The 24916-nt window shown below is 38.1% G+C and overlaps 1 protein-coding gene across 1 annotated transcript in view; it reads right to left on the bottom strand.

Moving 5' to 3' along the window:
- The window catches only part of pdgfd (platelet derived growth factor d), a 136212-nt gene extending 114290 nt beyond the window's left edge, over nucleotides 1-21922 (bottom strand). Inside the window, exon 1 of the mRNA XM_028465544.1 lies at nucleotides 21818-21922. Coding sequence (XP_028321345.1) covers nucleotides 21818-21842 — 25 coding nt within the window. The 5' untranslated portion in view covers nucleotides 21843-21922. The remainder of the gene's footprint in view (nucleotides 1-21817) is intronic.
- Between the last annotated feature and the right edge of the window lie 2994 nt (nucleotides 21923-24916).

Raw genomic sequence — 24916 nt, 5'->3', positions numbered from 1 at the left:
CCCAGGGCCAACGGTTGAAAACTGGCTTTGCAGCTTACACTGACACATTAACAGAAATTTTAATTAATGTGTATTGTCCCTGTGAAATAAACTAATAGATAAAAAAATATTTTAAAAAAATGAAAACACAAACAACATTGCGTACTGAAAGCATACAGGGCCTGTACTATGAAGCTGGATAAGTATATTCAGGATATCCCTCCGTTAGGAGGGGCTTCACCTAACCAAACATTCTACGTCTCAAAGCAGCTGTACTATGTTATCAACATGTTCACTTAATCCCAGTGATTTCAGCCTGGCGACGTGCGTGTTCACATGATGAGTTGTAGTCGATACAAAGAAATGCATAAAGCTATATAAACAGTTCATTGTGTCCTTGTGGAGCAGCAGAAGGAAATTAGATAGTAGATTTTCAGCTTTTGTGCAGATTATTGTGATTGAACCATGTATAAGGTCAATATTTATACGTGAAATATGTTTCAATCTGGCCTTGCGCTTGACAAAAGCTGGAGGTCAGCGGGGGAAGGAGTGTAGAAGCGAGGCAGGGCTCCAAATTTGATAATACCGCCGATGTCAGCGAAGAGGGTCGGTAAATGGATAGAATTACGATCCGCCTTGAACATGGAGTATTTTATTTTGAAAACTGTTTAAAAAATAATAATAATTAAAAGTGTGTCTGAGCACTACTTCCTGTTCAGCACGGTCTTATCTTTGTTAAATTGCTGAAAATAAAAAGTTGTATCGACACTCACTTCCTCTGATACAAATGTTTTTTTTTCCCTTTCAAGCTACCATCACTTTTCTACCTTTGAAACTAAGGAATTGTGCACAATTTATGATAATGCGCAAGCTTGTCTGTTTGCATCTGTTCCAATTAAAGCGTAGAATAATTGCTTAAAATGCAAATATTTAAATTTATGAGTTAAAAATCAGTGTGTGTTACCATCCTGTCTTTGATCTTTTCCATCCTATTGTGCATCTGTATCTACTGTTTTTCTATAGCTACTCCCTGATCCACTCCTCTCTCCATTATACTTAGTCCCTCTTATACCCCGTTGTGCTCATCTTGTTCTGACCTATTCTTCCTCTTTGTCTCAGCTCTCTTGCTTCTCCTTTTAAGCCATTTTTTCTTTCATCTAATCCTCTCATTTTCCCTTCTCATATTTTGTCTTTTATGACCTATTCGGATTTACTCCTGTTTCATCTCTCCTACTCCATGCACTCCATGCCTTTTTATTTTCCCATGGTTTTCCTGTTCTTTCTTGACTTTTGTCTTTTATAATTCTTCCTTTATCATAAACCACTACAACTGTTACACAAGAGTGAACAAATGCAACTACTGATCAGTTGCAGAGTTGCTGCAATCTGTTCTTTCACACGAGTGGCTTTTTTGCTCCACTAATGCTAAGCCATACTAACTACGACTGTGACAATTTTACACATGGATGCAAAGGTTAGAGCAAACCACCCCAGGCAAGCTTCTGAACACTCTTAAACACTAATTCTAACGAGCTTTTAGCTACTTCAGGCGCAGGCCCTGCTGTGCTTTTCTCAGCTGTGCCTATATATTGTCAGCACAGCTTTCCTCTGCTCTTTCTCTGACTGGTGCAGCCCCCCCATCCACAGCCACATTCTGCTGTTCAGACTCTCTCAGCAGGAGATTACTGATCTGACCAGCACGAAACCTGGCAGTGGATGTAAACAATTTCAGCAGGTGTCTGTGAAATCGAACTAAATCTCACAAATTTTCATGATGACGGTGTTGTGATTAAGATAACAAAGTAATCCTGAAATCTTGGACCTGGCAAGTCAAATAAAAAGGCAGTGAACAAATAATATGCAAGCCATTCATTAGCTGGATTTCCATTACCCTTGGAAATGGGCAAAATCTAAATAGCGCAATACAAAATGTGAATGGAAACACATTAATTAAAAAAAAAAAAAAAACACCCAAGTATTGCTAAAAAGTTTGTACGCTTTCAGGAGGAATTTCAGACCTTCTGTTATTGAAATGTATTGCGAAAGTGCTATGGAAACACTTTTTCCTCAAATACATGTTAAAGGTGCAGTCCGTAACGTTTATGAAAGTGATTTTTGTCATATTTGCTAAAGCTGTCACTATGTAAGGACAGCCTTACAAGCAACTAGTAGTTTGTGTGACAAAAAACATTCATTGAGTCCCCCCTGCTGCTCCTGCTGCCTTTGGCAGATTGGCAGAATGCACCGCGACCGAGCAAAAAAAAAAAAAAAAACAATCAGAGCCAGGATTGTGTTTAATGGGTTGTCTGACAGCTGTTGCTCACAGTCCCCACACCTTTCCTCTGTGGCCAAAACACAGCAATGCTCATAGCAAGGTAGTGCCTGGAGCGCCGTCTTTTTTAGTGTATGGTCTGGAGGAGTAGAAGATGGAATTGGCGACTTTTCTGCTTGAAAGGTAATTACTGCTGCTTGATTTACATTAAGTTTGATTTATAATTTTACACTATAGAACTCTGTACTGCATGTGATGTGTGCGCACTGCCATCACTGCACCCTTCGTGTGGGCTGCTGTGAGTGACACTGTGTTGTTGATAGATGGGTGTGTGCACATTGAGAGAGAGAAGTGCATGTTGTATTACTGTGATGTTGCTTTCGGGCTAACGTTAGCTGGTAAGCTCCTCTGAGGGAGGGACTTTGGAGGCAGGGCAAGAGAGCAGCGGGGAGGGAGGGAGGGATGTGAAAGTTACGGACTGCATCTTTAAAGAACGTGACATACATGGTCACATGACCACTTATCTCCGAGAAAACATGGCGCGATAGACAGAAAAGGACCAAAGAGCTGGGACAAAAAATGTTGTTTTGGTGTTTTGGATAAAACCACTTTAGATACATAACTCTTATATTCCTATCCATTCATACATCACCCATTCTGAAGTTGATATTGCAGAACATCTATGAATAGCTTGAAGAACTCTATTTGATCATATATAATAAAAAGCATTAGAGCTTGCATCATGTGTGTTCTTTGTCTGTTAGCGTGATGACTGAACCAAAGCAAAAACCAAATTCTACGTTGCTGAAGCAACAATGAGTGAGTGGAATTGACATGTTTACCCGCACGCACGCAAACCCAAACTCCCATTCGATGGCTAAACGCATGCACACCACCCCTTTGTCAGAGTCCATAATCATTGTGATCATTTATTAAAGGCGGGTTGCACCAGCACAAGTAAGACTTAGGAGTGAGAGCTCAGGGGAAGAAGGGATTGCTTTCTTAATTAAACGAGAGAAAAAAAAAAGAGAAGGAGCATGGTGCCACAGGCTGGGCTCCTTTGAAGAAAAACATTTATCTCATTCACTGCATTCCCTTGCTTCTCATTTCTCCCTGACTTAGCTTGGTTATTCCAGAGCAGAGAAAAGCACACACACAAACACCCACACAAAACACTCAAATGTACCGCATTGTGTTCTAACTTTTTTTTTTCTGCAGATGTGCAACATGAGTTTTATGTATTTTACACACAATTACATCTACTGTACATTGTATTAAGATTCACATATGTTATGACCATACATATATACAATACTGTGATGCCGGTGAGTCTAGGGGGCGTGTTCGTTCTGGGTTGCCATGTTTGATGTTTTCCGTGTGTATTTGCCGCCTTGAACTAGTGGATGTGACTTTAATGTTTGTTCCTGTTATGGGATGTGTCCTCACTCTTGCATTAGTTTGTTTTTGACGGGAGTAGAACAAGAGTTAGTTCATGTTCTGACAGTGTGGGTGCTCGTGTGACAGCAATGTGTGTGATTGTCCTGCTGCTCTGAATCCAGCAATTAAAAGCAACTTCTGACAAGGCTTCAGTGATCCTTATTTCACGTCTCATCTGCACTACAGTACTTTAAATGGTTGATTAGGAACTTCTATACATAAAATCAACAGTATGAATTTACTTACTTTGTTGTGATGAGGACAAGTGCCCATTCCTCATTAATTCTACTAAGTGTATCACCACTGACACTATGATTTTACCTTCCTGCTCTCCCAGTTGTTTGAGGTAAAAAGTGGAAGATATAAAAGAAAACTGATTGCTCTGTAGGTGGGCTTTTATCCCAGCTAAGCAGCTATCACAAAATGTTGCCTACTCCAGTATAGTTCAAGCATCCAGAGTAAGTTATCCTGGCAGTGCAAGTCAAGTGAAGTCAAGTCTTGGTAGCTTATCAATTGTTGAAATATGTGGAGTGCAGTATTATTTCAACCCTTTTAACCAGGCAAAGCAGAGGTAATTGTAACATATATTCAATGAAAAGTTTTATACAAATGTTTCATTTACAACACATACAATCCACACTTCACACAATATTTTTATCCCCCCGGCCAAATACTGGAAAACTAATTGTAGCAGGATCGACATCTGGATCACTGCTGATATTTGCTTGGTTTCCTGTGTTCCACTGACCATCTGCTTCTGCCTGATCCTCACCAACAGAGGGGGGATTGGATGTGACAGCAGCAACACAACCAAAAGCTTTCTGCAAACATCCATGAATGGATTGTCATGTTGATTCAAGGAACACCTCATAAGGCATGCTTCAACAATGATGTCACCCATGGATGTGTGTGGAGTTATCTATAATATCCATCTTTGTTGCCAGTCCTGACAGTCCTGTCATACACATCTACTTGTATTTGTTAGCTTTAGGCCAGTCCCTCTGTGGTGGCCTGGTTGGGTCACCTTAGCAAGAAAATCTTTTTATTTTTCTTACAAATTTGTCATGCTTTCATTAAAACCAAATTGTTTGTTTTACTCCTGCGGTCATAGCTGCCTGAAACAGTAGGCGTTGCTAACTGGTCTATGTGTGCTGTTCTCCTTTGTTAAATGTTGTATTGATGTTCATGTTGTTAATATTGTATGTTTTCCTGTCTGGCAAGAACAGTGCGGCGAAAAAGAATTTGCCCTTGGGGACAATAAAGTCTAAACCATTCAGAGTCACAGCCTGTTCAAGTTTGCTTGTGAATGGATAAACAACACAGCTTATCTGTACAGTAAGTAATGCCGCAAGTATTGATAAAAAAAAACAAAAAACTTTTTCCGAAGGCCCAACACTTAATTTCTGATTTACGATGTTAACTGATACCAATAAATTTATATTCAGAAAAAAAACAAAATAATTGATCCCAATAAATAAAGATGCCCTCCCCCCACCTAATTGTAGCTCACATTATATATACTTGGTATTAACATGTTAGCCCTACTTTTAATGACGTCCCACTGAATATATGCCATCTAAAACATCATTTATGTAAAATGAGAAAACAAATTATACTTTGTTAATGAAAAAAAAGGGGCTGATAATATTCCCCATCTTTACTGATCAGTAAAGGTGGGACAATATATAATTGGACAAAATATTGAGATGTCACATGATTGAGTTTTATAACGAGAGGAGTAGTCAAATAAAAATCCACACAATCTACAACACATTAGATTATTATGGTTTGTTTTGTACTGTCTATAATCAACTCGTATTAAGTTGAAAATGAGATACTTAATCTGAGATACTCAGATTAAGTATGCAAGTATGTCCAGAGTTAAAATCAAATTAACCCTAACCCTACCCCAACTGATGGTCTTCATAAACTGTTTATAATTAACATAGCAATTAGCTGTGATTCACACTCACACACAGATATCTTAAATGAGTATACAGTACAATACAGTTTTATTAGCATTTCTCAATCTATTTTTCCAATATGAAAGGATCAGCACGCATCATTCCCTTTTATTCATTTAAGTAATCCATAATCCTTTACATGCACATGCTAATGCTTCATCAGATGTTAAAATCATTATCCAAAAAAACCTCAATAAGAAGCAGTGACGTGCCGTGAGCACTCGGGTTGGGTAGGCAGGGCGTTGCAAATCGAGACCACCAATGTCAACGCCAATGACAATTCCATATGTTTCTGCTGGCAAATGTTAATTCAATTCAACTTTATTTGTATAGTGCAATTTACAACAGTCATCTCAATGCGCTTATCAAAATATAAAATTCATAATAAGAAAGAAAAAACCCAACAAGATCCACAAAAACAAGCATTTAGCCATCTAACAAAATCAACATCGTAAAGAAACAAACAATTATTTAATATAGCCTCTCTACTCTCCCAACAAAACATATCTCATGACACAACAGCGCATCCGTTGTTTGTGTTGGAAACACAGAAACACGGAGAAAATGACAACTCAGAACTGCCTCTAGCGCTGTCATCCTGCCTGTAGTGTTATCCCGCCCACTACCTAGAGAATGTAGCAGCGGCCACGCTGGATTAATTCATTAATGCACTCTGAACGTACATTTAGCATTTAGCATAGTGCGGTTACGTAAAAAGGCAGCGTAGAGAGCTGCCTTTTTACGTAAATGGTTTTCATTTTGGCGAACTGACATAAAAACACAATATGGGAACAGAAGCGGCGCAGCCTTGTGCTTCTGGGAGAGGGCGTGGCCTCCTCCTGCCTTACAGCAGAGTGAGACTGTGCCTGTGCCGTACCAGGAAATAGCGATGTTAAGTCATTTAGGCTATGAAAAGCACAAAATGCTGACACTTTGAAACTTATAGGTATTGTAGGCTATCAGAAATGGAAAAATAAATAATTTCTAAGTGTATTATAATTAAAACCAATAATCAAAATATCAATTCACCCTTGGGTACGCACTGCCTACCTTGCCTACCCTGACTGCACGTCACTGATAAGGAGCAAGTTCAACTTGTAAAAAATAATAAAGATACATTTGAGTATACACACTATTTTGTATCTGATTCTTTTTTCCCTCTTGTTATTTGATCCCTTATTTAATTTAGATATTTGTTAATCTGCTGGCTGATGGGTGGGGGTTAAACAGCTTTTAAATTCATTATGGCGATTATTTATTTATTTATCAGGAAAAGAACCTGCACAGAGAGCAAAGACTGATTGCACTGCAGATAAAGGTCAGGAAAGGTTAGTGACTTCCCCACTGCTCACAGCCAGCCCTCCAGTTCACAGTCCAAAAGAGGAAAGAGGCTGAGGAGGGGGTGAAGGTGGAGTTCCTGCAAGCTGTAAAAAATAGGATTGGCGAGGGTGGAAAAAGAAGAAAAAGTAAATGGTGTGAAGGTAAAGCAGCGTAAAGGAGAAGAAAGAAAAAATGTGGACGGAGAGAACAGATAACTTACAAGAGAGTGAAACTGACAAATAGGAGACGAAAGGCAAAGGGGAATAAAAATGAGGAGAGTTGAAAACAGGAGGCTTAGAGAGAGACGGCAGGTTTCAGCAAGTGGACCACTGACGGATGGTTGGCATTTAGCTCCCTGCTACCTAAGGAAATAGCTCATTAAGCGTGTGTGTGTGTGTGTGTGTGTGTGTGTGTGTGTGTGTGTGTGTGTGTGTGTGTGTGTGTGTGTGTGTGTGTGCGTGTGCGTGTGCGTGTGCGTGTGCGTGTGCGTGTGCGTGCGTTTTGTTTGGTTCTAAGTCAAACAATGCATTTATTTGCTTTAAGATGGATGTGTACCCTGTGTGTTTTTGATTACTTGTTGCTTATAGAGCTTGAACGCTATTTTGGTAAGTCAGTGGTATTTAACTTTTCACAAAGTCAAATTTTTCAGGCATTCTCAATTTGAAATATTTTATCAGAAAATTCACCATTTGAGTCAGGTCCTATTAAAGTATTTGTTTCACACCAGCGTAATTGGTGCTTAATGCACCAAAAACAATTTGTGATGTTGAGGTTTCATTTATTAAGACAAGGTTTTTCAGGATTTTTTTCTCTCCCAACGTGTTTTGATTGTCAACTGCCAGTCTTTATTGGAGGAGTTCTGCTGACCGCCTTTGATGGCTCCTTTGAAGTTTCACTTGACTTTCATGTATTAGTTCCAGCGAGATTCATTTTGTCTTCTTTTTGAACAGGATGTTAAGTTGAGGTTTTGTTTATTTAGACAAGGTTTTGCAGGAAATGTTTATGTATTTTTATATTTATATATTTTTATAACAGTTAAAGCCATTAAAACATTATAACAATACATTTTTTGTTTTTTTGGAAATCATCAAAACCGTATTGGGATTGTTCAGTTCAAGTGTCATTATTTATGTTATTACTCATTTGCGAATACTTAATCCAAGGACATTTGTAATCATACCCATTCTGAAAAATGAGTAATGGTACATCTTTATTCAAATCCAGTGTGTGCACACACTCTCTTTTGACAGCAGTTCTCTCTAGTCTCAAAATAAGGCTGCCGGTGTTTGACTTTCAAATTCTCTGACTGCTTGTCTTGTCAAAGGGAATTAGACTTTCTTGTTTCATAAACATAAGCTGGCCATTGCCAAGAGTTATCAGAGGAGCCTTGTTGAACATCCATGTTGAACAGCCTTGGCATTGTTTATCTTGTGTGTGTCTATTTGTACCCATTGCCAGGGTTTCCCTAAAGTTTTGTCTCTTTCTTCCATCTGGCTTCTTTCCGTGAAGCCACTTTGTCCCAATGATTATACGAAGCATTGCCAGTAAGCAAGCTAACTTTCTTCTAATAATCAGTTTGATGAAAATCCATTTTGAGATATTAATCAATGTTGAGACTATTGATTTCTTATCATTCAGTGTGTTGGGAGAGTGTCGGTCTTCTTGTCTTTGTGGTACATTTTTACTCTTCATACACTTTTAGCAGGAAGAAATATTTTACAATTTCAGTGAAAGATTATGTTTTTGTTTTTAAATCATGAAATAATTTCATTGATGATTGAAATGAATGCATAAAGTTAATGCTGGACTATGAAGGCACTTACTGAGTCACTGCCTCGGTGATTGTCACATGTTTCTGCAAAAACCTTTTGCAGCAAAGTGGACAAATATAATTTAATATGGAGCTTTTAGCCCTGTTTCAAACCTCAAAGCAAACAAACTGGGTCTGACTCTAATAAGAATTTGGGACATTATTCTTGAGTTTTCCAGAAAAAATATAAAAAACCATTGTTATTCAAACTTTACTTCATAACTAAGTGATCAGTTGCATTACAGGCTGACACAGAAACCTTTGGCAGGACAATTATGTGCATCTTTCTTGTCCAAAGGGACTCTCCACAAAAGACTGCAGTTACTGGGCGAGTGTGGGCGCACATTAAGCTGCATAAACACTAAAAGGCATTGAAACAATTAATGAAAATACTGTATGTAAGAAAATATGCAGGCGGAAAAGCTTTTATATCAAACAGTAGAGTGACTTAAGTGCTCAGACCAAACGATGGAGGGAGGGGGTTGTCATTAAGTAAACAGTGGAGCAGAAGAAAGTAGACAGATGCTACTTTTGTTTTTTTTTTTGTTTTTTTACTGAAATCTGCCCAGAGAAAGAGTCCTCTTCAGTATTTCATGCTTTTTACCTTTCTCATGCTCACACACATTCACGGAAGCACATACACACCCTTTGTAGAGCATTTATAGTATGGTCTCTTTGGATAAAGGGCATACACCTGAGCTGTTTTTAAACCAAGCTCTTTTACACACGCACGAGATTTACTATTGAAAACTGATAAACACAACAACAAAAAGATGGTGTTAGTCTGTGACCTTTTGCCACAGAGGTTCCATCTTTTCTTTGCTTATTGGTTTCTTCCACCAATGGTCAAAGGCAAGAGTAGATATATAAAAATATTAAGGTCCACATTATTTGGTGGAATGAAATCTTGACCCAAAAGGTTTGTTCAAAAATGGTTCAACTGAAATATTTAACACCTTTGTATTCCTCTACTTTGGTGTGCTGGGTATTGTTGTTTAGTAGAAATTGAGACACAAATATCCTTCTCTGTGTGCAGTATAAAAAAAGGATCATTTTTACTGCTCAATCAATGATCAACTTAAAGTCACTGTTCCTGTAACAGGGCAAATAGAAAGGGAGAAAAGGAAACGATAGTCTCCCCAGATCAGTGTAGACTCATGTTTGGCCATGTTTTGCTGCCTGCAAAACTCCATCTTCATTGTGTAGTAATGCAGTAATAACTTCTAGATTTTCATTTCAACAGTGATGCAGAGTTTATTTGAAGTTGTAGATGAGAATGAACAAATTAGGGCTCCTACTGACTGGCACTGCAACTTTGTGAGTTGTTGTCACCAGAGGTGAAAGTAACAAAAAGTCACTGTAATTGAGTTGCTTGTATGGGTACTTTCTAAATCAGTCATTTTACTTATACTTAAGTAGGTTTTAAAAGAAGTAATTAGTTACGTTTCTACACCCAACCATTACTGAGTAAGTTATTATGTTTTGTTACAAATGATCAACAGACATTATAAAACTACGACAACAATCTAATGCATCACATCATAGACGACCAACCAGATTAAACGTAGTGCACCGTGCCAAAACAGCATTGAATACCGGTTGTTTTCTCAGTTTATCTTTTAATTTTGTTTTTTTATTTAAAAATGAATTGTGCATTTTGACAAACCTTTAATTTTATACAGATGCCTTTGTGGAAAATAAATTAAGTTTCAATTGTGAAAGATTTGATTTCTTCCTTTTTAAGTTTATACATGAGATGTTTACTATATGTAAGGTAACTGCAAGATTTATCACCAAAAACAAATGTGGGGGGTGACAGTAACTACTAACTTTTACTTTGAGTCCTATTTAATTGAGCTACTTTTTACTTGTAGTTGAGTATTTTATGTATGACTTACTTGTAATTGTACTTAAGTACAATTTCAATCAAGTAACAGTACTTCTACTTGAGTAGGAAATATCAGTACTCTTTACACCTCTGTTCGGTAACACACTCCCTGCATCCACTGATAAACAATGAGTTCAAAGGTTTTAAACCATTGAAATGTCTTTTTCTAAACGTAATAACCTGTACAAGAAAATGCAAACCACATTCACATTTGTATAATATCAAAAGCACACAGACATAATTTTATCCTGAACCCTCAGCACACTTCTACCCACACGCATACATGCCTGCAGGTGCGTTACGCCTGTAAGGAGAGCAAAGCAGGCATTTGGACCACCTTCCTTTCTTTTGAATATTTATGAGCACCTGCTTTCTACCAAAGAATACACCATCACTAAGAGAGCATGTCTGCATGTGTACATTATGTTCGGCTTGATTCTCAGGTATATGTATCTCTCTGCATTGCATCTTGTTGAATCAGAACATGAATCTTTGGTGGGGAAACAGAGCTTTACCTTTCTCCATTTTATTTCTTTTCTTTTTTCTTTTTGTTCCCCTTTGTCTGCACATGCTGTCAATTGTCTACACTACAAGAAGTGCAATTTTTTAAGACAGCAATGCATGTTTTGTTATTGCAATTAAAGAAATGAATTTATTTTATTGCATAATTGTGACCACCACCAGCCCTCCCTAAGGACGGGTAAGAAACGCTTTATTAAAGGGAGGATATAAAAAGAGAGGGCATTGTTACACCGAGGTGAAGGGGTGGGGAAGGGGAAGGGAACAGGGAGGGAAGACTCAAGGTAGGAAATGGAAAGGGTGGTTATTTGTTATTTTAAAGTGAGAGTGAGATGTGATGTTATAGTTGTGCGTATTGTGCTTATTATGTTGTGTAATCAAGCCAGTCTGGTGACGAGTGTGAAGCTTAGCTACAGTATATTGGTGGTGGCTGTGGACAGAGGGAAGGAGTGAGTGCTAATACCTAAAACAGGTATTTGGGATCGTGTCTAAAGTTAAGCCCAGTACGAGTTTTATCCCACAGTCCAAGGCGTGCCAGTGCGACGTAGACCAATGTATGTGCAAGAACCGTCACTGCAAACCCAAGCGCTGCCAGAAAAAGCCGGGGCCAGGGAGCCCAAGGCCACCCCCCGACGGCCAAGCAGCCCCCCCAGACACCCCCAAGATCCCAAGCCTAGAGGCAGCACCGCCCCCCACATACACACCCGAAAAAGCCCCAAGGAGACGAGGGCCGAGCACACCCCACCACCACCCAACCCCCCACACAGAGGGCCCAGAGAGCCCCTCGCCCGAGACCTCAGCAGAAGAGCCAAGGCCCACACCCAGCAGACAGCCAGAGCTGCGCAGAAAGGGTGCCCAGAGACAGCAGGGACCAGACCCCAGGCCAGAAGGACCCGAAAAAGAAACAGCACAGGGAGCAGCCCGCCCAGGGATAATTACCACATCCCCAGCCACTAGGGCACCAAAGGGATGCTGCAAGTCGAGTTAATAACGTAACAGCTTGCTACCTCTTTTCACCCAGATCATGTACTTTTTTAAAATGCGGTTTTGGCCCTCTGCTACAAACAATTTGAGGTTAAGACCTATGGTAAAAATAATAATTTAATTCTTAAAAATAAAACTGAGGCAGTAATTTGTAAAAAAAACTATTTATTTATTTTTTGTGTTTGTGATAATGTTATGTATGTATTACATCATAAAACTTTCCTCATGAAAAATATTAGGGAGTGCAGTTGCAGATAAAGACAGCAAATCGTTTTTTCATAGAATAAGAAAAATGACACCTTTTAGCAAGTTACTGTGGTTGCATAATGATTTTCATCATCTGGTGGGAATGAATAAAGTTGTGAATGTTTGCCCTAAACATTTCCCAAAAGCAGTTTATCTGTGTGCAGCAGTGCTGGGAGGGTGACAAGGAGGAAGGTGGGGGGTAAGGAGGGTATGTGGCTCAGCTTTATACATCCATCAGGTTTGCTATTTTGCACCATGAGCGCAGTGGTATGCTTACAAGGCATGTTTAAAAGATGGGGGCTGGAAAAAAAAAAAAAAAAAACTCTAAGTCACTGGCAAAACTTCTTGATGGGGTAATTACACGTGTTCATTTGTGCAGTGAATTCATCTCTGTGTAGTTTTACCTCATTATTAATTAAGAACATAATTAAAGCAATGCGTGTGTCTGATTGCCATGATAATCTTTAAAATGAGTTTATTTTGCAATCTTTCTCTCTCACCCTTTGGGAACTATGACTGTATTAAGGAAGGCTTTTACTAGATTAATTTACCCAAAGACCCAAACCATGAATATCTTGTCGGGAGTCTCTGCATTGATCGCAAGCATGAAAATGTGATGGCCTGTTGTCTCTGTCAGACATTGTCAATTAAAAAAATTGTTTCTTTGGCATGTCATTCTTACACTTTATTAATAAAGCACATATTATAATACAACATACATAAACATTACATTTGCTTAAAAAAAACATTCCTCTGTGAAGAATAATGACTGATATGGAAAAGGCAAACGCAGCTGACAGAAAAGTAAAACCTTGATGTGAAACCTTTACCCTCCCCCTACCAATCCAATAATTTTTCTGAGGTCAATTCTCAGCAGGCACATTCACCTCGACAGGAAAACCTTTACTCTCTCACACACACACACACACACACACACGCGCACACACACACACACACACTCAAAGCTAGATGATGATTGGGGTTAAGCCTTGGGTTATTATTGGCAGGAGAGGATGACTGGAACACAGCAATGGTCGAAGCACTGTTCTTGTTGTGTGGGTGTGAAATGGGGAGTGTAAGGAATTGCCCTGGTTATAGCACTGTGTGAATAAAAGAGCCTATAAAGATTGGGTAAAATGGCTGCAGAGAAGGTCAGAACAATGCCTTGTCAAAGAGCTGCAGCTATTAAGGAGGAAACAAACATACAATTTTAAAAATGACATGGTTTCCCCAGGAGATATTATTCCCATATTTCCACTTTGTGGACATAAAACCAATAGCGGAATGAAAGAAAGAACTTCAAGTGTGACCTCTTTCGGGAATAATAATAATTTGGACTCAATAAATAGAGCAGAGTAATAGGGTTCAAAAGGAAATAGTACAAACTCAAGCCTATAAAGAGAGAAATGTTATATTTTTTGTTTTGTATTTAAAGGTCCCATGTCATGGTATTTTTCACCCATCTCCATTTGTTCTAAGAACCCCAAAAACATAGTATTTGAGGTTTATTTTCGCCTGTTTTCCAGAGTTTTAGCCTCTGAAATGTCACTTTCTGAGCAACTCTACACAAACAGGCTGACTTGCAGCCTACTTATGCATATTCATGAGTGGGCGTGTCTATAGACGGGACACTGACTTCCTCCTCCCCGCACGGTGACATAGGGCCAGAGGACGGCCCGCCCTCCTCCCACCCACTCCGTAGCCGAGCTCATGCTGCTTTATAAACACGAGACAGAGCGTGGGGGCGGGGCGTTCACTGGTACATACATAGACTGTAGAGAATACATATATAGCACTACGCGAAGGATGCTGAAACGCTCACCTTCGTGGGCGTGTCTGTTTACATGTCAATCAGGGCAGAGGCGTGGCTTCTCCAGCTCAGTGCCGTGTAAACTTCGTCATCAAAGTGGGAACGCGTCATTAAAGGTGTTTGGGCTCACCCTGCAGTAAGAAAGGAGCAAATCATCCTGTAACAATTGAGGGAATCAATAAAAAAACACTGTGTATGAAGCCCAAATAGGACTTTTATGATGTTTAAAGCACAGAAAAGTTAATTTAGCTTAACATGGGCCCTTTAAAGCTGCTGAAGATGACCATTTGTTTCATCAGATAAATACAGTGTAGGCCTCATAGATAGGCCTAAGAAAATTTGCTCAAAAAACAAAAACATGTACGAGGTTAAAAATGCTGCTCAAAAGTTAGCTTTCATCATCACTGTAAACACACTCTTATTGACTTCAGTCTTGTTTGATAGCCATGTTATATATCAATGATTGCATTAAATAAAAGCTAGACTGATTGCACAGAAAAGCCAGCGCCAATCCTGTATGAACTACTTTATTGAAGTGCTCAAGTGTGTACGCCACAATGCAGCTGATTGTTTACATCTGAGGATGCTACACTTATTCTGGACCTGATATTTAAATGAAAGGTCCACAATAAATATAGAAAATAGTACTAATGAAGAGTGTTGTCTAATGACGGGTCTGCATCTGCACTGGTTTCCTCATTTGTTTTGATGGTATCAGTGATTGAAAGTAATCATTTATTTATTACAAGCACTAATAGAAAAAAAATCAAATTAAATGTCGTTTTTGCATGAATATGGTTTGTGTGGGGGTATTAACCTCAGCCACAATTTGGTCAAGTTTAATCTCAAGTGGGTGGTGCCAGAAAAAATCTTGGTATTTTCTTCTTTAACATTTCACACATCCATTTTCCAACACGTCTGCTCACACGTTCTCCACAGTTATATATAAATCAATTAAAGGTGTCAATTTTTCAGTTACACATACAGTATCTGGGCTTGAACTATTTGGTGATTGACAGAACGATTTGTGTTTTGCATTTACTATCATTTTCACGTCAAGCCATTTCATTCCATTAAGCCAAATTTGGTGTTCTGGTGGATGGGATTTCATTTGAACATTTCTAGTCAAGTGCATGTTTTAGTTGAGTCGTAGTTAAGTCAGTTTTCTGTCTTATCTCTGTTTGACAGTCTAAGTTCTACAGTGTTTCCTGTCATTCAGGGTGTGACTGCATGCTTGTGTGTGTAATTGTGTAATTAGGTCATCCTGCACTGGAAAAATCGCATCTTATGCATATTGTCAATCTAGTCTGTGCACAAACAATGAGATATAAAATATACATTATTCATTCAGATACTGGCTGAATAAATGTAACAGTTTCTAGAATTGAGGCGAAACATGACTGAATTACCTCCAAATGGTTCGCTTGTCATTCTTTGGACCGGCAGCAGTCGCATCCAGTAAATGCTAATGTGTTAGCATCACTACAAGGAAAATGTCAACATGATTTTAGAGTTAGTTGCTTTTCTCTGAGTTAAACGTAGCAGGACTAACTTCAAATTGACATTGGGTTTGTGGATGACGTCAGTCAGGCTTGGATTGTTCGCATGTAAGGACATTTCTGTTGGAAGCGCAAGTCAAAAACTGAATGGCAGGGGTGGACTGGTCATCTGGCATACCGGGTGTCGTCCTGGTGGGCCGATTATTTTATTTTTTTTGACGAGTTAGAGCAGGCAAACATGGTAATATGCTGTCAAAAATTGTCCAAAAGTGGCAAAAACGTGTCAAAAGAGTGTAAAGTCACTAAAATGGTACCAAAAGCAGTGAAGAGTGGCCAAAAAATGGGCAAATAAATAGGAACCAGGTGGTACGTAATGGCTATGTGGCAAATAATAGTGAAAGAGGGCAAAAATGTGGAACAAAAAAAGGCAAAATGTAGGGTAAAAAGGAAACAAGTTGTATTTATTTGGCAAAAGTTAGCTTGTTTGGATGAAAAGTGGCCAAAAAAATTAAAGAAAGAACAAAAAATTGATAAGTGTCAAAAAGAACTGGACCAAAGATAGAAAAAAAGGAGATATTTATTGGTAAAATCTGGAGAAAAAAGTATCAGAACTTTTGAAAAAGGGGCAAACATGGGACAAAGGAAGTTGCAAAATGGCCAAAGGCAATAGGTAAAAAAAAAGTTAAAAGTTTCCACCCTTTAAAGTTTTTCTGGGGGAATAATAATTAAAATTAAGACATAAAGAGCCACATGTTGAGAATCACTTACTTATTAAGGGATGGTCTGGACACGAAATGCCAGGGCTGAATTTTTGTCCCAGTCCACCCCTGCTGCAGGGTGTGACGAAATACAAGTTTTCAGTTGTTTAAGCATTTTTGCATCATTTAAAATAACCCAGAATTTTATCACAATCTTTGTGGCCAAACAGTTGGAATGTACCACAGTCATTTATAATATCTTTCCATAAAGAGAACATTCCATTTTGACAGAGGTGTGAAATTAAGCAAAGGAAAGAAATAACCCAGTTATTCATCTCTGACTACAGTAAACCTCAAAGCAAAAAAAAAAAAAAAAAAGACATGGTCCTCTCTAGGGTGAATGAGGAGTATATTATGGGTGAATCTTCTTGATATCAAAAGAGGAGGAGAATAAGATGGAAGCAGAGGTTTGTGACCGCTACATTAGCCCCTATGCTTGTCTCCCTCCAGTGCCATTAGCATATCATTAGAAAACATCTGAACTCACAGATGTTGGACGCTTTAGCCTGGCAGGCTTGCTGTGAAGCCAACACACACTAACACAGACACATACTGGCTTATTGCAAACCCAGTGCACTCTTAGGGCAAACCACACACACACACACACACACACACACACACACACACACACACACACACACACACACACACACACACACACACACACACACACACACACACACACACACACACACACACACAGACAGTTACACACAGTGTGAACTCCCAGATGTTTTAAGTTGGCCCATGGCAGAATCAGACAAGAGGAAAAAGAAGCTGGCATAAATCTGACTAAGAGACCTGGCTGATATACACAGAGACACTCTGTGTGCATTCATTCAGCAAAAGCTACAATACAAAGGATGGACAGGCACTCACAAGAACACATGCCAAAGTCTGCCTTTTTTATGTAGCCCTGCCTGCATGAATGCATGAGCATGTGTTTATTTGTACACAGAAGTCAGCATGTATTGTTAATATTGTGCAGGATTTATTTGTGTGTTTATTTGTGAGAGATCAGGTGCTGATGGTATTAGAGCTGTATAGTAGTGGATACCATTGGGGGCAGTGCTGTCTGGTCTTTTAGACAAGGTGCACGAGTATTCATAGCTATCCCAGAGTGTAATCATTATCTGGATTACCTGGATAAGGGATTTAATAGTTTTGGCAGCTGGCCCAGCTCCGTACCCTCTAATCTTCTCAAAAACAGATGAGTTGAACTTGTGACACAAGTTGACAGGAAAAGGAAAGGAATAAATCTTTCCAAATCCTACTATTCTGACATTCAATATTAAATGGTTCTTATAATTTGCTACACATTTGTCACTAGTTTCAATTCAATTCAATACAAATTCAATTCAAAGAACTTCATTTTTCCGTTCTTTTGTGACAGTGTAAGTGCTATAAAGAGAGCATTAAAAGCTATTAAAAACCACCTACTGTACATATACATACTGTATACATGACACATTTCACATACCATAAATAGATAAATAGCTCTTTCCAAAAAGCTGCAACATGCAGTAAACTATATTTGTAACTTTTTTTTTAATGTTTAAACCGTTCGACAAATAAATACTAGTATTGTTTGCATGTAGATTTTCAATTCGGTGATGTGTTTCTTCTGATGTGGAAAAAAAACAGCAAATCATTTACTAGGGACAAAAAAATTGGTTTGTTTTGACATGAAGCAGTAGTAGCAGCAGCAGACTTAAAAAAAAAAAAAAAAACTGTGTACAATAATATAATTGATGTTGGATTATTAAAAATTGCTTTAAAAAAAGATAACAATGACCACTTTTGTATGGCAATCTCTACAATACAAGTGACTTACAACACTACCTCACGTTATAGGCCTGATGGTAATTCTTACTTTTAGTCATAACGATGCAACACATCACCACACAGTGAATCATCTAAACCCATTTATTTACAAGGAGTGACACATGCAGGGCTAAATGCCATAGTAGGGTCTGTAATTGTAATTACATGCTAATTCAGGCACTCATTTTGAGTCTGTATTCCATTGTTTTACAAACCAATGAGAAAGAAAGGATTTTACATGCAAAGGAATGAGAAAAACAACAGGCATGGCTTTGGTTAGCATGCTTAGTGCCTTCTGCTCATTACCGAACATCCATCTTTGCAATAAAATAATCAGCTTGGGGTCACAGAGGTTGAACAATTGCTGCTGCTGTGTTATAAATGCACTGTTCACCTGCTGCCATTGACTTGCATTGATCGTCACCGTACTTAGAGTAATGCAAGGAGTCCCCAGCTGCAACCTCACAGTGTAACACTATCAACTGATTGATATTTGCTCGTGTTCCTTGTGTCTGTTTCCAATAAAAAGCTATAGCTACTCTTGTAGAGGGAGCATGTGAGAAGTTCAGGACTAAAAGAGGACAGGTGTGAAAATTCCATTTCATCTTAATTTTATGGCATTGGGTTAAGAAAGAGATAAGATAGCAGTAAAATAAAAATGAAAGCTGGTAAAAACTTCACTTTTCTTTATGTTTGGGAACATTGAAGGACGTTTGAGAAATACAGTTCGGAGGATGAGTCATTGGCTATAGGGCTGAGATGCAGCATAGGCAGCAGGACTGAAAGAGTTGGAGGGTGGGATGGAGGTGGTGATCGGGAGGAGGAAAAGGGCATTTAAATGTATGAGTCATCAGAAGCAGGGAATGGAGAAAAATGAAGCATGGATGTAGAAATAACCACAGCAAAGGGTTACTTAATCCACCCTATTGTATTTCATATTTGAAATATGGTATAGAATAAAAAATGAGACGTTTTTGAAGGCGTAATTGTCACAAACGGAGGCGAATGATTGGCCACAGCATACCTGACATGAATGAAGTTTAAAAAATATATGTAATTCTTTTTTATCAGTTTACTAAATAAGCATTGTGTCAGTACTTCTTGATTTTCCTGTTTATAAAAAGAAGTGCATCCTTATGCAGAATATCAAGCAAAATTATTGTGAAAGTTGCAGCAAGATTGTAAATCTTGCAGCATTATAGTTTTTTGTTTCGTTTTTTTGTGATCATTTTTTTCATTCAAGTGTTGGATTTCGTTTACATTTTTGCAATTGTTTGCATTCAATCACACTTTTCCTTTTTCTCCCCTTTTTCTTCCCCACCTCCCCATTTCCCTTGTGATGGGCAGAGAAACTCAAAATTACACAAAAACCAATCCTTTACAAAATGAGAAAAATGCAATACTAAGAAAAAACAAAAACCCTGTCTAGGTTAACGTACATAAACTGTTGCAGCATTATTGTTAAAATTGCTCATAAAAGTTGATGGACTCCCACCTACTGATGCCTTACTGGTGAGTTTGTGTTGTGCTGCAGATTTACCCAAATTTACCTTTATCTTTTTTTCTTTTAATGTTTTCTGTCAAATTCCAAGCAGAGTTTTGCAGGCAGGGGTGATTATGGTTTTCGGCCATGCAGATATACCACAAATGTTCTTAGATTTAGGTGGAAACATGGCAAAGGACAGCTTTCTTTATGCTCGATGTTGATGATGATTATGTTGTTGAAGTCTTGTAAAACACATTGCCGCAAGCCATGTTCACTACTAGGGGGAGGGGGTTGTATCTGTATGTATTGTCTAGAACCACCCAAATAAAGGGGAAAGATTTTCAATTTGATTTGAACCCATTATGGTTAGAATCTATGCTCTAAAGCCAACAACGGATTGACTATTTTTCAGACCCTGAATGACTTCCTGTTGATGAGTCTTGATTGTACAGTGATAAACACTCCCTCAAAGGCAGTGATTAATATCGATAAATTGGTTTAAATAATGGACACTGGTATATAGATTTTTGAAACTTGAGGAGGGATCGGCAAATTTTTATAAGCCAGTGACTTCATGTTTTTAATTATACTGAGTTGTTTGATGCAACATTTAACTACAGTCAATTTGTATTATAAAATCAACTGGTGTGCTCACTATAGGACAATATATTGGCTTTGGTTTGCGTCATGATCCTGTTTGGTTCATGATAATTGTAAGATTATTGATACTCAGAATCAAGCCCCAGCAAAGGTTTTAGGTTATGACTGGTTGAATGGAAAAGCTCAAGACTTACATTTTATTGGACTAATGCAATATCTTTACAATGTAGCCAAAGGATTTTGGACAAGCTATAAAATAAATGAAGACTAATAATCATATGGAATGGATCTGTTGAAGACATTATTAAAAAGCATTTGTTTTTATTGTTTTTTTATCAAGCATTATATCATATCTCCAAGCACGACCTCATTCTCAAGTTACAAAAACACAAAATAATAGTGCCGTCCAATAAAGCTCCTTATGTTCTGAACATTTGGTTAATCTACTGCAATTCCGTTGATTTGCTAAGTAGAAGCCATACACCTGTAGGCTGGTCGGTGTGTTAAAGAGAATATACTATACTACAATCAACGAGTGAGTGCATTAACCAGGCAATTTTTACAGCTTGTGGATAATGTTGGAGAGTGTGATTGTAAAACTCCTGACATGACATTTATGATTTAAATTACACAAAAGAAAAAAAAACAAAAAACCTCTGTAGATGTTAGGTTATGTTCAGCCACAGCTTCTTCTCAACATTACAGCCTTTGTGGCCACATCGATTAAAAAATATTTTATTAATTTTCATATTAGTCTCCAAATTACAGTACCTGTTTAACTTTGGGTCATCTAAACATGTTCGTTTCCTTCAGAAAACTATTCTTATCTCAAACATACAGGAAAATACCTTCTTTTTTCCCCATGTAATTTATACACACGTCTTTTATTGCACTCGCGTCTCTTAATGTGAGCTGAAGGATCCATCATAACATTGTTTGCTTTCATAAACTATGTATCTTTTCCACCTCACTTTTCCAGTTAGTTCCATTTGCCTCTATTTCCTATTATGAGTTACCACATTACACAAACGACAAGTGCTTTTGGCTTTATAATGTTCAGAACACAATAGCTTTCTTGAGTACATGCACTGTTAAATATTTTATATTTTTTTTACAAAACATTTGCAGTCATGTTCCCTGATTATGCTTGGTTCTCTGAATGCATGTGTAAAATAAATGTACAGGGGTATCAGCAGGGTTTGTTTGGCCATTCAACTACTATAATTCTATCACAAGACCATTATTTTTTCCAAATCAATCAAATCACCGTATTTGCTTTTTAACATTTATTCAAGACACAGTACAGTATAGGAGGTAGTATGATGCAGTGCTACTCATCCAGGAATCACACTTCACACTAAAAAAGGGATTTCTCTAATTAGCCCTTCTTTATCCAAAGGGAGGTAACTAATCAAGCCTACCTCCTGCTGCCGTGACTGTACTCATCAATACCTGCAGCCGCTGTGCTCTCAGCGGTGCTCAGTGTGAGGGCGGTGAGGTATGCATGGTGCCCTTCACTCTGCATTCTGTCTGTAGTTCAGCTTTACCTCAGCACCATGGACAGAGACTCTCACGCCTGATGGTAGAGCAGGAAACAGAAAGTGTTACATTGATTAAACATATTAAAACACTTTGTTTTTTCACCATAGTGTCATACATCATCGCATCATAAGCATGACATATTAATATCCATGACTCACAAGTCTACAATTACAAGATTACAACTTCATTTAGTCGATGCTTTTAACATCACGTGCAGTTAGGGTCGTGCTCAACATCCCACAGTGATGGACCAGGTTGTATTCGAACCAGTGACCCTTCGATTAGAAGCTTGCTTTCCTAACCATTAAGCCACCACCACCCAAGTCTAAAAATGTACACTTTAATATCAAAGCTATTCAGAAACCTTTAAGGTGTCCCTTAATTGGGTTTGCACTTGTGCAATTACTCAATTTGTAAAACTTCCTAAAACCTTTTTACAAATGTTTAAGTGTAAGCAAATGGAAAACAACAATAAAGCCACAAGTGGTGGACGACGTGTACAATAGTTTACACCTTAATGGGTTTCCATTGACCTTCAGCTGTTACAAAGCCTTACAACGGCTAAATTCAAAGCCAGGAATTTTACTTGTAGTGAATGAATGCGCCAGTGCTTCAGAAACTACTTTTTAGACAATTTTACACTCCTAACTAAGATAACTCCATAAACGGAGTCATCGTAAGTACCGTACAATAATGAGTTAGAAGTTGTGTAATGACTCAATTTGTAAAACTTCCCAAAACCTATTAATACAAGCTTAAAGCTGATATCCGGAATTTCTGAGAAACGTCTTGATGTCCTGCCCTAAACAGCCTCACCTTCTCTCACTGCCTCTACCAATCTACGAAAAAGACACGCCTCTACTTTTTTGCATGTGCATCGCGATACATAACAAGGTCGCATCGGGTCTCATTGATATAGGTCTATGGGTCAGGTAAGAGCCAAAATCATATTTACCTGTTTGCTGTTGTGATGCGCGGCCTTGTTTCCGTGCACAGCTCCGCATTGACTTTGATTGACAGTCTCAAAAACAGGAAGTCGAAGCCTATTGGCTGGGCGCACTCGACGATTGTTTCTATTTGTATAGGGGTCTATAGGATGAAGGAGGGACTCATATACATTAATGTATATGAATGACCACCATAGTAAAAGACTAGTTAGGAATTGTTTTCATTTCAAAAGAATCATACATAAACATAGATTTCTCAGAAACTCCAGATATCAGCTTTAAGTGTAAGCAAATGGAAAACAACAAAATAGCAACAAGTGGCAGGTAAAGTGTACAGTAGCTTACACCTCGCCACCTTTCTTGCCTTTCTTTACTGGTTACCAGTGAAGTATATAATTTATTTTAAAATTATTTTACTTGTTTATAAGGCACTCCATGGGCTAGCTCCAGGTTCCATTTTAGATCACTCACTTCCTATTCTACCACCTGTTTGCTAAGGTCTACTAACCAGTCTCTCTTTGTCATACCTCAAACACAATTGAAATCCAAAGATGACCGAGCCTCCTCAGTTGTTGGTCCTAAGATGTGGAATAGTTTGCCCCAAACCACTAGATTTAGAATATCATCGTCCAACAACATATTCAAATCCCATCTAAGAATACCCAAAAATCTAACTAAGATACCCCTGCCATTGCATGTTTTACTAGTTTGTATCATCTGTGTATTATTTACTGCATTAAATTGTATTACTGTTTACTTTCTTTGTTGTTTGTTATTGTAATGTAGACAACTTTGGTCAACAATCATTGTTTTTAATATGCTTCATAAATACATTAACTTGACACACACTACAGCTTCTGAGAATGGGTTTACATTGACCAACAGTTGTTCAGAAGCTGTACAACAGCTAAATTTAAAGTCACTGTTGTGCTGTTATTTTTCAGGAGTTTATTTACAGTGAAAGGACGCGCCAGCGCTTCAGAAATGACTTTTTAGACAATTGTATACTCCTAACTGGGATATTTTTGGGAATAGCCTCTTCTGTTCAAACTATAATGTGTGTCAACATCTCCATAAACATAAAATGTGGTGACATTTTTAAAAGAACAAACAAACATTCTCCTAAGTTGGCACAAGGATGAACCTTGTGAAAAGCCTCTTAAAATCAAGGTATAGTAGCTGCAATGGGTGGTGTAACATTAAGAAGATGCATTTGTGCTTCTAAACTTTGTTGTCCTCCTGTTTTTATATTTCTCACTCTAAATCTGTTTTATAAAATTCAATTGAGAAAAATGCATAAAGGCGTTAAAAGAACATGTTTTTACCAGAGGTGAAAGTAAAAAAAATAAATAATCGAAAGTCGATTTCTCATTTATTTGTGCGTCAAATATTACGACGGTTGGTGGTACCGAATCATTGGCACATACCAATGTATAAATGGGGCCCATTACCCTGTACGTGTCACGGGGCTCCAGGGGGCCCCATTTTTCAAATGCCTCGCACAATTCGATTTTTCGGCAATTTCCAATAATGTTGTTTTCTCATTTATTTGTGCGTCAAATATTGCGACAGTTGGTGGTACGGAATCATTGACACATACCAATATATGAATTTTTTTACTCGGTGAAACCGAGTCATTTGACTGAATTCTCGGGAACGTGATACGTGCTATTCGGTGCAGAGATGTTCCGGCCGTAGTTCAATATGTTTTTAAATTAGTAATTTTCCTTGGACTTACGTAAGTACGCTTTAAAATAAGTAATTCGTTACATTTCTTATTACATTGTAAAACTACAAAAAAGAAATAACCAGACAACAATCAAATGCATCATGTCATAGCCAACCAACCAGGATAAATGTAATGCGTCTTGCCAAAACGGCATTGAATTCTTGCTTGCCCGTGTTGCCTCTGCCATATAACTAATGACATATTTAACTTTGAATATTGCTTTTCTTTTTGTAATATTTTGTGCTGTGCATATTTCCTCCTTAGATTTTCTATTATTTCTGTTACTTTTAACCTTTCTAAAA

Source organism: Gouania willdenowi, chromosome 13 (assembly GCF_900634775.1).
Source record: "Gouania willdenowi chromosome 13, fGouWil2.1, whole genome shotgun sequence".
Lineage (NCBI taxonomy): Eukaryota > Metazoa > Chordata > Actinopteri > Blenniiformes > Gobiesocidae > Gouania > Gouania willdenowi.
The sequence above is the reverse complement of the archived record's forward strand: the minus strand, read 5'-3'. Positions and strand labels throughout refer to the sequence as shown.